This window comes from Panthera pardus, unplaced genomic scaffold (assembly GCF_024362965.1).
Source record: "Panthera pardus isolate Hobbes unplaced genomic scaffold, ASM2436296v1 HiC_scaffold_17, whole genome shotgun sequence".
In the NCBI taxonomy this organism is placed as follows: Eukaryota; Metazoa; Chordata; class Mammalia; order Carnivora; family Felidae; genus Panthera; species Panthera pardus.
This window is the reverse complement of record NW_026526732.1, coordinates 82,984,642-83,000,886: the sequence shown is the minus strand read 5'-3', so window position 1 is coordinate 83,000,886 and position 16,245 is coordinate 82,984,642. Positions and strand designations below refer to the sequence as shown.

At 34.2% G+C, this 16,245-nt stretch overlaps 1 protein-coding gene across 7 annotated transcripts in view; it reads left to right on the top strand.

The window, feature by feature from the left end:
• The window catches only part of MYO6 (myosin VI), a 143,882-nt gene that overhangs the window by 78,582 nt on the left and 49,055 nt on the right, over positions 1 to 16,245 (top strand). For all 7 annotated transcript variants that reach the window (XR_008422976.1, XM_019442694.2, XM_053904708.1 and 4 more), the window contains exons 8-13: positions 1,406 to 1,503; positions 1,820 to 1,984; positions 4,618 to 4,698; positions 7,621 to 7,801; positions 13,660 to 13,804; positions 15,877 to 16,034. Coding sequence is in view for 6 of the 7 variants with exons in the window: in XM_019442694.2 (XP_019298239.1) it covers positions 1,406 to 1,503; positions 1,820 to 1,984; positions 4,618 to 4,698; positions 7,621 to 7,801; positions 13,660 to 13,804; positions 15,877 to 16,034 (828 nt within the window). In the remaining variant the exon portion in view is untranslated. The remainder of the gene's footprint in view (positions 1 to 1,405; positions 1,504 to 1,819; positions 1,985 to 4,617; positions 4,699 to 7,620; positions 7,802 to 13,659; positions 13,805 to 15,876; positions 16,035 to 16,245) is intronic.

Sequence of the window (16,245 nt, the reverse complement as noted above, 5' to 3'; positions counted from 1 at the left end):
GAAGAAAAATCAGAAATAAATAAAGTGGAGGCCAGAATAAACAATAACATAACAGTGAAAGGAATGACCAGGGGTGCCTGGGTGGCTCAGTCATTTGAGCGTCCAGCTTCAGCTCAGGTCATGATCTTGCAGTTTTGTGGGTTCAAGCCCCGTGTTGGGCTGTGTGCTGACAGCTTTGAGCCTGAAGCGTGCTTTGGATTCTGTGTCTGCCTCTCTCTGCTCCTCCCTCATTTGTGTTCTGTCTCTCTCTCTCAAAAATAAACATTAAAAAAAAAAAAAAAGACCTGGAAACCAAAATGACAAATGGAAAACAGTACAACAGGTAACCATAGAAATATGTAGTATGATAACAGATTACTGTAAACAGTTATATACTAACAAATCAGGTAACTTAGAAGAAAACCAGATAATTCCTAAAGCACATAAGTTGCCACAACTGAATCATGAGTCTTGAATTCAAGAAACAGGAAATCTTCAACCTATAACAAGAACGAAAGTTGAATTAGGAATCAGAAATTTCCCAGGACAGAAAAAGCTGACCCATGCACATGGCTTCATTGGCAAATTCTTCTACCAAACATTTAAAAAAAAATAATGACAATCTTTATCAAAATCTTACAAATAATGGCATAAAGGGAACACATTCAAAATCATTCCATGAGGTCAGTACCACCCTGACACCAAAGCAGGATAAAACAATACAAGAATAAAAAAAAGTGTAGTTTGTGTGATAGAAATACTGCTACTTTCTTTTGACATTTGTTTGTATGATAAATGTTTCTCCACCCCAGCACTCTCAATCTGCAGGTGTATTTAGCTTTAAAATGAGTCTCTTATAGGCTGGGGTTTTAGAAACAGTTTTTCTGAGGACCTTTTTTAGTCATTCTGTAAACTGATTTGTTAGATGTACATGAAAAAAATGGTAAATCTGGAGGTTTTACTCATATATAAAACAGTTTAGGAAGGTAAGTCAACTAATACCTTCTTGCTTGTATTTTGTTCACCAGAGATTTGCTCTTTTCTATATTATGATCACTACTCCTTTAGTAAAGATGATGCACTTGTGAAAATCTTACAATTTTTAGGGAGTAATTTTCAAAGTTGAGTTATAAATTTTGTAACCTAATGACTTCTTAAAATTTAGTCTTTTCCATACCATTTACATTTTGTTTTTACATAATTTGAGTAATTTTCCCATCTTCTGTACTTTAATAGAGCTTGAATATAGTGGTAGTCAATAAATATTTGAGGAATTTGACATTACATGTGAATTACTTCATGTTAATATTTTTGAAGACATTTTTTCTATCTCTGTTAATAAGGAAACATACCGTGCATATTTATTGTTTTGTAACTTTCCTTTATGCTATTTTTTGATGGAATATTTTTATGTCTTTTTCAATAGCTAACCCACTCTTAGAAGCCTTTGGAAATGCAAAGACTGTTCGCAACAATAATAGCAGTAGATTTGGAAAATTTGTAGAAATACATTTCAATGAAAAGGTGAGTAACTGTGTTTTGAGATGATATGTTTGAGAAGTGTTTTTGTAAAGGTCTTGATAGCATTGGTGCTGTACTTGAACTCATGGTAAATCCATTTAAGTTTTTCTGTTACTTTAGATAGTGGGGAGAATATATATATTCATTATAATCTTTATAAATATTCTTTATTTAGTTATCTGCTTTTCCCCCTTTATTTGATAAATATTACAACCTCTTTGATAGACGAATGGTTAGTAGCAACATAATTTAACATCGGTAGATTATACTTTCAGACTTTAAATGCAAACATGTATTTTCTCTCTGTTTTGTTTTTTAGAGTTCAGTTGTTGGAGGATTTGTTTCACATTACCTTCTAGAGAAATCTAGGATCTGTGTTCAAGGCAAAGAGGAAAGGAATTATCATATCTTTTATAGGTTGTGTGCTGGTGCTTCTGAAGATATTAGGGAAAAACTTCATTTGAACTCCCCAGATAATTTTCGGGTAGGTGGATGAAAAGAAATTACATACAATTTTTGCAAATGGACTTGCCTTTGATTCTAAAACTTATTTTAGTGAATTTTAATTTCTAGTTGTATGTAACTTACATTGAATCCAGTGTAATGTGATAACATGTAGATCTCTACTGAGATTTACTGCTGAATTTATAATATAACACTATCTGAAGAGATATGAAATGGATAGATGAAAGGATAGATATGAAACCAGTTATCAATTTAAACTCAATAAGAAATTTATAATAGTTCTATAATGCTAGCTTTAAAGTTATCTTTGACACATTAAAAAAAAAAGTTTGACCACTGAATTAATAAAGGATGTATGATTGTCTCTCTTAATTCAACAGCAGATATTTATTGCTTGCCCCCTGGGTACCAGGCATTGTGCCTGGGTGAAAAAGATGAACAGTTCCTGCTCGTGAGAAATTTAGAATCTGGTCAGAAACACACACACATGCAAACACACACAGTCTGACTGATAGGTTGAATGGTAAGAAAGAGGTGTGCATAGGATGTTGGGGATTTTGGAAAAGCTTACATTAATAACTGATGCTTGATTAGAATCTTGAAGAATTTTCAAGTATTAGCTAGAGGAAGAAAGATGCAAAGAGTATTCCTAGTAGGTGGAAAAAGATGAAGAAAGAAAGACAAGAAAAAGCTTAAAGAGTATGGCAGGAAGTGGTGGAAAGTGAGGCTAAAGAGTTTGGTCTTAACTTCTATAGTTAATAAGGAGCTACTGAAGAGATTTAAGTAGAAAGTTGGATATCAGGTCTATACTTCTGGCTTTAATATGGAGGGTGGTTTTAAAGGGGGTATGGGAGGGGATGGATAGAAATTGCAACTATGGATGAATTAGTTGGTAACCCATGGCTATAGTCGAAATAAGTTACTTACTGCCTGAATTTGGTTTAGCAATGGGAAGGTTACAGAGGAGGGGATGTGCAAAATATTAGGAGGTAAAATTGATAGGACTTGGAGACTGAATATGGTAGGGAGAAGGAGGATTCTGGAATAATATTTTAGATTTGACTAGGGTAACTGGGTGGATGTAAATACCAAACAAGGGCCATATGGAAGATTTGTGGCATATAGGATGAGTTTAGTTTTGGAACCTATGGATCATCTAAGGAGAGAAGATTAGAAGACAGTTGGTCTTCTAATCTGAAGGTCATTGTTGGTGCTGTAGTGATAGGTTTGGGAGATGTCAGAACTCTGGTAGTAGTTAAAAGTATGACCATGAGTAGATGAGATTGTTCAGGGAGATTTTGTAATGTAGAGAAGCAGGTGCCAGATCCAGACTCTGGAGTTGAAGAATATGAACGGTGAAGAGTTGCCCAGGAAAGAAAGCACAAGTTGGGTTGTGAGAGAAGTACAAGGAAAATCAGGAGTGCCAAGAATCACAAGCCAATACAGTTTCAAGAAGTGGTGACTGGGGATGGTTAGCATAATTTACAGATTTGCAGCTAGGAAACTGTGTCCCTGTGTGGAATATGTGGGAATCATGGAAATGGATAAGGAATACAATTTGAATAAAGTTCTCTGGGTGATTCTGATAGTTCTCTTTGGGCAGGAGTCTTCCGCTTGAGAATTGTGACACATATTATATTTAATTATTGTTCTGTGTGTTTGCAATTCAGCTTTTCTTTATTACTTCAGTTTATTTTAATCTGTATTTGGAAAATTTAAAACTACTGTTTTAAAATGCTGTATAACTGCCTCTATTTATATGCTTCTACAATGTCCCACCTTCTCTAGAGCTCATCAGATTAATTGGAATGTGAAGTTAGTTGCCCACAGTATCTTCATAAAAGTAGAAGAGGTATTTCTCTACAATGAGTTTTAGAAAAGGAGTATAAGTTATTATGAATCATATGAAATTTAATAATGATGGTGTGGCTTTTTGACATTGTGTTAATGATAAGGTAATGGTACCATTCTTGTCTTACTTTAGTATTTCTTTCTATTTGGAGAACTAGGAGCATATTTTTTTTTTTGCGTGTCTCAGATTGTATAGCCTTTCCTGGCACAATGGCAGGCATCCTAGGAAGGCAGCTGCTGAAATTCTTTATTAGGTCAGAAAGTTTCCTGCCTCTAAAATTACTGCCCTTTAAAAATAGGAAAGATTTAGGGGCGCCTCGGTGGCTTGGTCGGTTGAGCGTCCGACTTCGGCTCAGGTCATGATCTCACGGTCTGTGAGTTCGAGCCCTGCGTCGGGCTCTGGGCTGACGGCTCAGAGCCTGGAGCCTGTTTCAGATTCTGTGTCTCCCTCTCTCTCTGCCCTTCCCCTGTTCATGCTCTGTCTCTCTCTGTCTCAAAAATAAATAAACGTTAAAAAAAAAATTTTTTTAAAAAAAATAGGAAAGATTTAATGGTATTGATTTTTATATTAACTATTTAATTTAATCTACTTTCAGGAATTAGGATTTTCAACATTCCTGGTTTGATTAGGAGTAAAAGGTTTATAATATATAGCAGTATCGATTGTAATTGAAAGATTAAATGATATTCAGGTTATATTTAAAAATTCTTTTTGGTTACCCCTGTTTGATAAATTGTGTTTTCTTCTGTATTATTTTCATGTGGGTCATATTTGTTTTATTTTAAATTTCTTTTTCCTAGTATTTAAACCGAGGCTGCACTAGATACTTTGCTAACAAAGAAACTGACAAACAGATTTTACAGAACCGAAAAAGTCCTGAGGTATAGTAGGCTATTTTTTTAAATTAAAATCTTTAATGCAAAAAAATCATACTGAAAGATACATTTTTTATTTTGGAGCCTAAATCATATTTCTTACTTTTAGGTTTATACTTTAAAAACTAAATGCTCGTTCAAGTCTCTCTCACGGTGTATAACTCTGTCCCTCTCTTGGTATCTACAGAAGCGACACATTTTGGTTCTTCTTGGTTAGGCCTCAATGCAGTGCTCTTCTCTGGTTCTTTTTCCCCCACGTGAGGGTATTATATTGCCTAAGAATTATCCTTTGCTAACATTTTCAAAACTTACTCTCACATTACCCACTTAGGATTAAGTATAAAATATGTTCTTCATAAGTTATTTTCTACTTTAAGCCTGAAGTAAGCTTTGAAGTAGACATTAAATAGGGTAAGCATTCTTGTGAACTAATGCTTATATGTTATTGTATTTCTCTTTAAAACATTGTATTTCTATAATATATATTGATGTTACTAAATTATTATATTTCTGAGAGTAATTAGAAGTAATTATACTATTAATTATTTTAAAAATATTAAATCCTTAATCTAAAAATCTACAACTCTTACAAATTTTAATATGTAACATTCAAGTAGTAAGTAGTACTAAGTTGTAGCTAATCAAGGAGCTTAAATTATGAAATAGTCAGGATTAATTATAGGGACTAGTTCATTTTGCCTTTATTAATTTTATTTAAAAATTTATATGAATATTTAGTTGTACAAGTTTTTATTATATGCACCTTTTAATGTGTGAATCAGATGTTTTTGTGTCTTTTCAAAATGAGTGAGATGAACTATGTTTCTAATATATTCATAGAAAAGAACAGAAAGCAAATAAAAATTCCCATTATTTTAAATTCTAAGCAGATGAGGGGCGCCTGGATGGCGCAGTCGGTTAAGCGTCCGACTTCAGCCAGGTCACGATCTCGCAGTCCGTGAGTTCGAGCCCCGCGTCAGGCTCTGGGCTGATGGCTCGGAGCCTGGAGCCTGTTTCCGATTCTGTGTCTCCCTCTCTCTCTGCCCCTCCCCCGTTCATGGTCTGTCTCTCTCTGTCCCAAAAATAAATAAAAAACGTTGAAAAAAAAAAATTTAAAAAAAAAAAAATAAATAAATAAATTCTAAGCAGATGAGTACGTTAGTTTTTAAGTTGACATTTTATTTGTCATTTCAGACATAAATGTCCAAATTAAAACTTGTAAACTTTGTGTGACATTTATGGTTGGAACTTTAAGAAGTTACTTTAATATTTATTATGGTATCTTTTTTTGTCATGATAACCTATATTTTTATAAGGCATCATTGAAATATAGAAATTGTATTCTTTCCACTAAGATAATGGAAACATTTACCTATGGGATAATGCAGCTGTCCTCAGGGAAGAAGATGTGTGTCTAAATGTGATCTTTGACATGGAAAAAACTAAGTAGAGAGGGAAGAAAACTGGATTTTGCTCTCCAAAGAATACCAAATATTCTTGGCATTCTGCTAAGAAAAAAAAAAAGTACTCTTTGTGATTCTAGAGGCAACATACTTTGTTAGGTATTTTACTATATTATTGAGTGTATATATAAAAATATATAAGTGAATAATGGATTAATATGTTTAAATTACTTTTTATGTCTTCTTTATCAGGAGGATGAGGTGATCATTTTGACTAATTAGAATCCTTCGCCTAGTTCCATTTGAGTGTCTAAGCTGTGTGCAATTTTTAGGAGAGTGCAGTATTTTTAGTCTGCCATAATAGCAATATATTCATTAACATTTGATTAGAAACAGTTTTTAAATGAAGTAATGATTCAGTTGCAAGACTAAAAATTCTGCATGGTCTGTGTTTTTTGTTAACTTTGGCTGCATGTGATCATTTCCTTTGCTGCTTTCAAGAATGAAGTTAAATTTCTTTATCTAGACATTTTCCAGAAATTTCACCCAAGCATAATTAAGCATTTTAAAGAATTTTGTGGAAAGATAATCCCAACTTTAGCTGGGAAGCAATTGGCAACTGGGAGGAAAAAAGTCTCCTAGAAGTGTCTTTAATGGGCAATTAATTCTGATGCTGTGTTACTTAATGTTTAATTTTACCTATTCATTGTCAAGTTCTGGAAAATTCCTAGTCCAGTTTCTCTGTGTCCAGTAACTTTTATTTTTCTACTTCTAGTTTCTGCAGGCCTAACTTTCTTACTCCTTTTTCTGAGCTTTTTAATAAGTTCTAACAAATGAATACTTTAGATGTAAATTCTTTTAGCAAAGAAAACACATTTTTTTCTTTATTTTTTCTGAAATGTGAGTCATTGCATAAATTTTTACAGTAAACACAATGCTTATTAATATACTTTACCTCATATATGCTTATACAGAAAGATTTAAAAAGTGATTCTTAGGCCATGAAAATTGTTATTAGTCTGTCCACTATTTACCACTGCTGAATATTGGTGCAGTTGATGGCACTTAACCTAAAGGAGTATAATGTTAAGTGTTAGATTTGAATTTTTAATATCATTTTTTTACCTTAGTTCTTTTTGACCTCTGGATTAAGGTTGATTCCTTTCAACCACCGATATATTCTTATTTTTCAGTCAATTTATATTTTTATTTAACATATCCTAACATTATAATACATTAGAGCTAAAATTGTAATTTAGTTGGAAAACATCTCATTCCATCTTTTACTGATTTTTATTTAGATAATTTTAGATTCATGGGCAGTTGAAAGAAATAATACAGAAAGATCCTATGTACATTTTTCTCAGTCATTTAGTTTTTGAATTGTTAGAATAGTAAAGTTTTCCCATTGACATATTTTATTTTTGCATGTTATATATAGTGCATTAATAGACTTTGTGTAGTGGTTTTAATATACTTAAATAATGAGAAAAGAGCAGTTAATTGGTATCTTCTTGTTTTGTAGTATCTTAAGGCAGGTTCCTTGAAAGATCCTCTGTTAGATGACCATGGAGATTTTATTAGAATGTGCACAGCCATGAAAAAGATTGGTTTGGATGATGAAGAAAAGCTTGATCTGTTCCGGGTAGTAGCTGGTGTCCTGCACCTTGGAAATATTGATTTTGAGGAAGCTGGCAGCACCTCAGGTATTTTTCGTTGGTTCATTTGTTTGTGGTTGTTTTGTTTTAAAGAGGAATAAAATTAGAAGTTCTGTCATTTATTTGCAAATTCAATCTCTTTGTATGCAGGCTTTTTAATACCCTGAAATTTCTAGAATATATTGTGTTGTGTGGTAAATCTTGGAAATGAAGGATGCTGCATTATTAGTCATTATGAGCTCTGTTTTGAACAAGTCAGTGATACTAAGCGGAATAAATTCATTTTATGAAGGATAAGTAACCGTGACCAGCCAGAAGGGTCATATTTAGTTAAATTTTTCAACTGATAATTCTACTTTGCCAGTATGTGCACAGCATAATTCTCTACCATATATTAAGGTATTTTAACATTTTTCTGGTTCATTGATATAAACTTGGATCAGTTAATTAAGGCAATTGAATAGGTACCAGCCCATATACTTTATTATTTGGAAATGAAAATAGTTTATACGTTATGCAAATTAAAAAGAACATGTAAGTGCCTTCATGATAGTAACATTTGAATTCCAGTGTTTCTACATAAACAGTAAGACTTTTTATGTAATCTTAAATTGGATCCATGAACACAGGGATTGGAAAACTGTGGCCCATGGCCAAATTTGACCAGCTGCCTATTTTTGCAAATAAAGTGTTGGTAGAACAAAGCCACACCCATTCATTTGAGCCTTGTCTGTGCCAGCTTTCATGCTACAGCAGCAGAGTTGAGTAGTTGTGACAGAAACTGTATGGCCAGCAAAGCCTAAGATCTGACACTTAGAGAAAAGATTATTGACTCCTATATAAATACATTATTAAAATATTTTATATTAAAAATAAGTTTAAAAATGTTGAAAGCACTATTTAATATAGTAGTCAATAACATGGACTTTAGTGTCAGATCCCAGAAGCTCTCTGACCTTTGCTTTTCTTTATATGTAAACAGCCCATGAGAAGTACTTTTAAAGTACAGTACCTAGCAATAGTATGCATATAAGGAAGGAGCACAAGAGGAAGGAAAAAAGAATATTTAAAAAATGTGTCTGCTTGGGGTAACTGAGTGACTCAGTTGGTTAAGTGTCCGACTCTTGGTCGTGATCAGCTCAGGTCGTGATCTCCCGGTTCATGGGATCGAGTCCTGTGTTGGGTTCCACACTGGCAATGCAGAGCCTGCTTGGGATTCTCTCTCTCCCTGTCTCTCTGTCCTTCCCTTGCTCATGCTCTCTCGTGCGCGCGCTGTCTCTCTCTCTCTCAAATAAACTTTAAAAAAATGTGTCTGCTATTTGCAAGACCCTTCATATTTTGCGTTTCATCGTAAACAACATATCATAATCTAAATTTCATAAAGATAATGAGGTAAGGGATATTATCTGCATTTTATGGAAGTGGAACCTGTACAGAAGTAATATGGTTACTAATGAAAATGTAGATGTGAGAACTGGGTTCCACCCACATCTAACTAACTCAGGTACTTGTGATAATTGGCCCAAATTGCCCCCAGTCTAAAACTTCCCAAGAGTCCTGATCTGTGAGTGAGCAGACTGGAATAGATGGTCTTCATGACTCTCAAATTTAATATCCTGTGATGCTGTGAAGTCAATAATGTCACATGCAACACAGTGTAGTTAAGAGTATAAATTCTTGAGCCAGAGTATTTGCCACTAGGGTAGTAACCTGCCTGTGTGGTCTTGGGCTGGCTCTCTGTCTCCGTTTCCTCACCTGTAAACTGAGGATAACAATAGTCCTTGCCTCATGTTGTATAGAGGAATAAATGAGTTAAATATTAAGTGATGTATATACTTATATCCAGTACATAATAATCACCATAAGTGTTTTTAATGATTAAGTAAAATAAAAATACAGATTAATTCCAGTTTAAAATGAAAAATAAAAAAAGCAAAATCAGGTATGTTCTTAGTGTGCAACATATTTTTAGTTTTTTTGAAGGATTTGAAATTTTTATTTCAAATTATCACCCTGTGGTAGCACATGCAGATGTATACAGAGATCATAAACGTGGTGTGATCCAGTAGTGGAAAAAGCACTTACACAGTCAAAAGGCAAATAATAGCATGTATTTACATTAACTTTTATTTTTCTTTTCAAACTTCCTTCTGTTGAAAATGAGCAGAAAGCAGAGCAGATTGTAAAGAGCCACTGAATGAAGAAAATTAATAAACTAGGCTATTTTTTTATTTTAATAGTTCAGATTTTATTAATCTCCATTTTTTCCTGTGACCCTTCCTATAGATCCAAATGGTTTCTTTCTAGTTAGAATGGATCCCCCCCCCCCCCACCAGGGAGCTCAATTTTGGCATGTCTTTGCAACTTAGAAAAGCTATAGATATTTTTATAATTATTTTAAAAGAAAACTTATTCTTCTAAGTGTTTAGAAGACTCATATCGAAAAGTTTCTGCATGATGGCATATACAAAAAATGCCTAGTGGGACTTCCTGTGTTTTTTAAATTCTGCATGACAGAAGTAAATGCTACTATAACAACAAACTTAAAGAGTATTCAGAGAAGTTCTTTTCTGGAAGGAGAGTGACATGAAAACCTTACGTTGTTTTACAAGTGTTTTGCCTTTTTAAAACTTTTAAAATATATGTTTTCTTATGTTAGCCTTACATAATTTCTCAAAGTGTATAAGAAACCTTGCAAAATAGTAATGGTGAAATGTTTCAATACATTAATGAATTTTTGATGGCCAGTTGATTGACTTACAAAATTTAGATAATCTATGTGTGTTTAGTAATAAGAAATCAGTAGTAAGCTTATTTTTACAGAATTAAAGCTTTAATATATCTTCTAAGTATTCTTGTCCCCTTGTTCTTTTTCTTTGGTAACAGCTTAATTGAAATACAGTTCATAGACCATTCAATCCACCCATTTAACCTACACAATTCAGTGGTTTTTTCATATACTCAGAGTTGTGCAGTCATCACTGCAGTTTAGTTTTTAGAACATTTTCATCACTCCAGAAGAAAACCCCATACCCTTCAGCAATCACTTCTCATTTCTTCCCAAATCCCTCAGCTTTAGGCAACCACTAATCTACTTTCTGTCTCTATAAATTTGCCTATTATGGGAATCTCATAGAAATGGAATCATACAATATGTGGTCTTTGTGACTGACTTCTTTCCCTTAGTATGTTTTCAAGGTTCACCCGTGTTATAGCATGTATCAGTATTACTTTTTTTTTTTTTTTTTTGGCTGGGTAATATTCCATTCTGTGGATATACCACATTTTGTTCATCATTTCACCATTAGATGAACATTTGGATTGTTTCTGCCTTTGGCTATTATGAATAATGCTGCTAAAAACATTCTTGTCCATGTTTTTGTGTGGGCATATGTTTTTATTTCTCTTGGATATATGCAAGAGTGGGATTGCTGTCATATGGTAACTGTGTTTAACCTTTTGAGGAACTGTCTGACTTTTTTAAAGTAGCTATATTCATTTCAGATCCTCATCAGTGATGTATGGAGGTTCCTGTTTGTCCACATCCTCACAAATGCTGTCTGATTATAGCCATCCTAGTGTGTGTGAAGTGTTTTTTATTTGCATTTTCCCGAAGGCTCATGAGATTGAGCATTTTTTCATGTCTTTATTGACCATTTGTATCTCTTTTTTGGAGAAATGTCTGTTTATATCCTTTGCCCATTAATTGGGTTGTCTTTAAAAAAAACAACAACCCTTTTTTTAATGTTTATTTATTTTGAAGGAGAGAGAGAGAGAGAGAGAGAGAGAGAGCATGAGTGAGCAAGCATGAGCGGGGGGAGGGGCAGAGAGAGAAGGAGACACAGAATCCGAAGCAGGCTCTGGGCTCTGAGCTGTTAATACAGAGCCCGGTGTGGGGCTCAAACTTACAAGCCATGAGACCATGACCTGAACTGAAGTCGGATGCTTAACTGACTGAGCCACCCAGGTGCCCCAGTTGGGTTGTCTTTTTGTTGTCAAGTTGTAAGAATTTTTTTTTTTTTTTAATTTTTTAATGTTTATTTTTGAGAGAGAAAGATAGAATGCATGTGGGGGAAGGGCAGAGAGAGGGGGATACATAGAATCTGAAGCAGGCTCCAGGCTCCAAGCTCCGAGCTATCAGCACAGAGCCTGATGCAGGGCTCAAACTCATGAACTGTGAGATCATGACCTGAGCTGAAGTCAGACACTTGAACTGACTGAGCCACCTAGGTGCCCCATCAAGTTGTAAGAGGTTTTTAAAATATATATCACAGATACAAGTTCCTTATCAGATATATAATTTGTAAATATTTTCTCTAAATCTGTGGGTTGTCTTTTAAATTTTTCGGTCGTCTTCTTTGAAATATAAAAATTTTTCATTTTTCTATTTTGAGAGAGGGAATGTAAGTGGGGGAAGGTCAGAGGGTGAGGAAGAGAGAGAATCTTAGGCTCCATACTCAGTGCAGACCCTGACGCAGGCTCATCTCACCACTGTGAGAGCATGACCTGAGCTGAAATATAGAGTTGGATGCTTAATAACAGAGCCACTTAGGCACCCCAAAAGTTCTTCATTTTGATGAAGTGTAATTTGTCTGAATTTTTTTCTGTTGCTTGTACTCTTGGTGTCATATCTAAGAAATCGTTACTGTTCCAAGATGATGAGGATTTATGTCTGTGTATTCTTCAAAGAGTTTAATAGTGTTAGCTCTTAACTCAAGTCTTATTGATGGTGTGAGGCAGGGGTTCAACTTAATTCTTTTGCACATGGATATCCAGTTGTCTCAGTGCCATTTTCTGAAAAAGCTGTTTTTGTCCCCAGTGAGTTATCCTGACAGCCCCTTATTCATATAGAATCTCATGGTGTATTTCTCCTGAGACCAATCTATTAAGTAGTTTACTAATTTGTCATGATAAACTTAACGATTTTTACAAATTCTTTGTAGTTTTGAAATTAGTCTTCAGATGAATTAGTTATAAAAATTAAACCTTAACTATTAGTAAAATGTTTATTTTCAGAATAGTAGTAATAATAAAAATAATAATAGTTAACTTTTATATAGTGCTTACTGTGTACCAGGTACTATTCCAAGAACGACACATATGTAACCTCATTAATCTCTATAACAACCTTATTAGGTAAATATAGTTAGTATTCTCTAAATGGATAAGGAAACTGAGCACAGAGAGAATAAGTAACTTTTTCAGGGTCACACAGCTAATGAGTCTTACAGCCATATCAATGCAGAGGCACATTGCAGTATAGTGTCTTTCTGTATAATGCTTTTTAGAACAGCCTCCATAAGTATAAATCTATGTATATGATGTACAGGTAATAGCCGTTGCCTCCTTACACTCTTCCTGTTTCCCAAACAGGAAGCATAAGCATATGCATATGCATGCGTGGTTACACACAGACACACACCACACCACACCACACACACACACACACACACACACACACACACAAACGTCTTATGTTGACAGACATCCACACTGACCTACTGAAGTGTCACCATTTGCCATTACAGTTACGTCTTGAAGTTTTCAAGAATTGTATGAATTTTAATGATAAGCTACTATATTTCTCTAGAGATTTACAAGGATTATAATCTATCATTAGTGTATTTTGCTTGCAGGGTCATAAAAAATGAAACAGTGGCAGGTTAATATTGATGAGCAGAAGTCCATGAGATATCATGGACTGCCTCAAGTGAGGGTCTCCCACTGACCTTGGCAGTAGGAATGTCTGACAAAGATGGTGAAAAAGTGAGATGAAATTATAAGCCACAGATAAACCCGGTCTATTCCATAGATTTATATGTGAAGTCTACTTCTAAGAAATGGATCTTGAAAATCTAGGTTAATATAATGTCTTTTAATTTCAAATTTAAATGTATTTTCATTAGGTGGTTGTAATCTGAAGAATAAATCTAATCAAGCATTGGAATATTGTGCTGAATTACTGGGTTTAGATCAAGATGATCTTCGTGTAAGTTTAACTACAAGAGTCATGCTAACAACAGCAGGGGGCACCAAAGGAACAGTCATAAAGTAAGTTCCTTAACTCATTGCTCTGTAAAACTACTGCCTTGTTGTTTGTCAAGGAAATATCTTTCTTTGACAACATGGAGATTTAAAGTTGATCTTTTGGATGATCCATTTCATTATAATGTTCTAAAACACGTGCTCGATAATTAGAATTCTGTGCATCTTACTCCAGTAATCTATATAAATAAATGCTGACCTCCACAGCTCTTAAAGTTGTTCCTTGCATCTAGATATGCTGCATGGCACAGATTTGAAGTTTATAAAGTAAGAGTGGTTTACTTGTACAAAATATGAGTTGATTATGTTAATCAGTATTTGTTTTAGGCAATGTTTTTTCAGTTTTTCAGGACAGCTGGTTTTCTTTTTTTTTTTTTTAATTATAATTCATTCTTTTGAAGTGTACAGTTTAGTATTTTTTAGTATATGTACAATCTTGTGCAGCCATTACCATTATTTAGTTTCAGAAGGCAACAGACCATTTTATTTTAAAAGTGATTTTCCTTATAAATGGCATGTTCTAAAACTTGTTTTTTTAACTTTTTTTAAATGTTTATTTATTTTGTGAGAGAGAGAGAGAATCCCAAACAGGATTTGCACTATCAGTGTGGAGCCCTACATGGGGTTTGATCCCACAAACCGTGACATCATGACCTGAGCCAAAATCAGGAGCCAGACACTCAACCCGACTGAGCCACCCAGCCACCCCTGTTCTAAAACTTACTGAGGAGAACTCACTTTAGTAAAACACTCAGCGAATGTGATTTCCCCATACCTCTCCGATTCTTCATTTAGAGGAAATTACAAATGACAAGAAAATAAGAGCCTAGCCAGAATTTCTTAAATCTGTAACCAAGAATTTCTAGGTTGCGTTTGGGTATCTGTACATTTTTGGCTCAATATTCTGTGTTTTAGGCATTTCTGTTTTTGATACATAAAATAAAATTGATATTCAGCCATCATTCTGGGGGCACTGTAAGATCTTCACTTATGGGGGGAAACAGTCAGATCCTCTATCCCTTGCTAAATAAGGCAGGGAGTGAGTTCTAGTGACATATTTCAGGAAGATTTTCAACAAATTAAACCGGGAGGATGTAAAAACAAACTTTTAGCCACTCAGATAATTTGGTAGCTCTTACGCTTTGGGAAACATTAGCAAGATATGTTTAGCCTGGTTATTTGCTAAGCTGATTCCAAATTATTATAAAGAAAACCTTAGCAAGGAGGGTGCATAGTAGTGCCATACAGTTGCTTGGTTCCTTAGAAATATTTCTGGGGTCCATGGAAAGTCTGGATAAAGCATAGGTGTGTGATTTTCAGGTAGCATTTCCTCCATTTCCCCTTTGTTGCAAAGCAGTTCTTTTATGTGTTCTATGTATGGAGTGCTCACATAGGATTCACTTAGGAAAGGGTTCTGTTGCAGGAAGTTGGAAAACCAGTTTAGACTTTTAAGGTTACTTCCAAATTTGACAATTTTTCTGGTGTTCTCGTGGTGCCTCATACTCACCTTTATGATAGCATTTAGCAAGGCGTTTGAAAATTCACTTTTATGGCAGTTTCTTAATCAGATTTTAACTTTCTTGAGGAAGAGGGCTGTGTGTCTATATCTGCGACATCAAATACTGTAACACCATATAGTTACTTATATTAAATAGAATCGGACAGTTTGAATTTTAAGATGTAAGCATTTATTCCCAGTGTTAAACAAGATGCCAAACTTTAGCTTGAATTAAATAGTTTCTTTTGCGTTTGAAGAAAGTTAAAAGGAAGATTATTCCTCTGAATGATTTTTTTTATATATTCAGCATATAAAGTATAAATTAAGGTCGTCAGTGGTTTGAGCCTAAACTTCTTTTACTCAATAATACATTTTTTATCTATGTGTAGATAATTTCTGTAGTTCTTTTAGTATGCTTCTTGCCCCATTTATCTGTGCCTATTCACAAATGACCTTTTGTAGCTATTTATTTTGTTCTTCCCAGTGAATGTGTTTAGATACCCTTTGATCTTGGGTATCTGGCATTATTTTCACAATTATTACTGTAAAGAATTTTCATTGGTATAGTCTTCTTTTGTAGGGTACCCTTGAAAGTGGAGCAAGCAAACAATGCTCGTGATGCCTTGGCAAAGACTGTCTATAGCCATCTTTTTGATCATGTGGTCAACAGAGTAAATCAGTGTTTTCCTTTTGAAACATCATCTTATTTTATTGGAGTCCTAGATATTGCTGGTTTTGGTAAGTATAGTTTTGTTTGTGAATTTGTATGTTATTTTTTATTCAGTTTTTCACATATATCTAAAATTAAAAGAACCATTTTTTCACTTGCAGTACCTTTCACTTGATATGTTTCCAGTTATGTGTCCATACCTACATTTCATTTTATAATATGATTTAATTAGGAAGCTGATGCTTAACAAAAGGAAAAACTCAGAGGTTTTGGTCACAC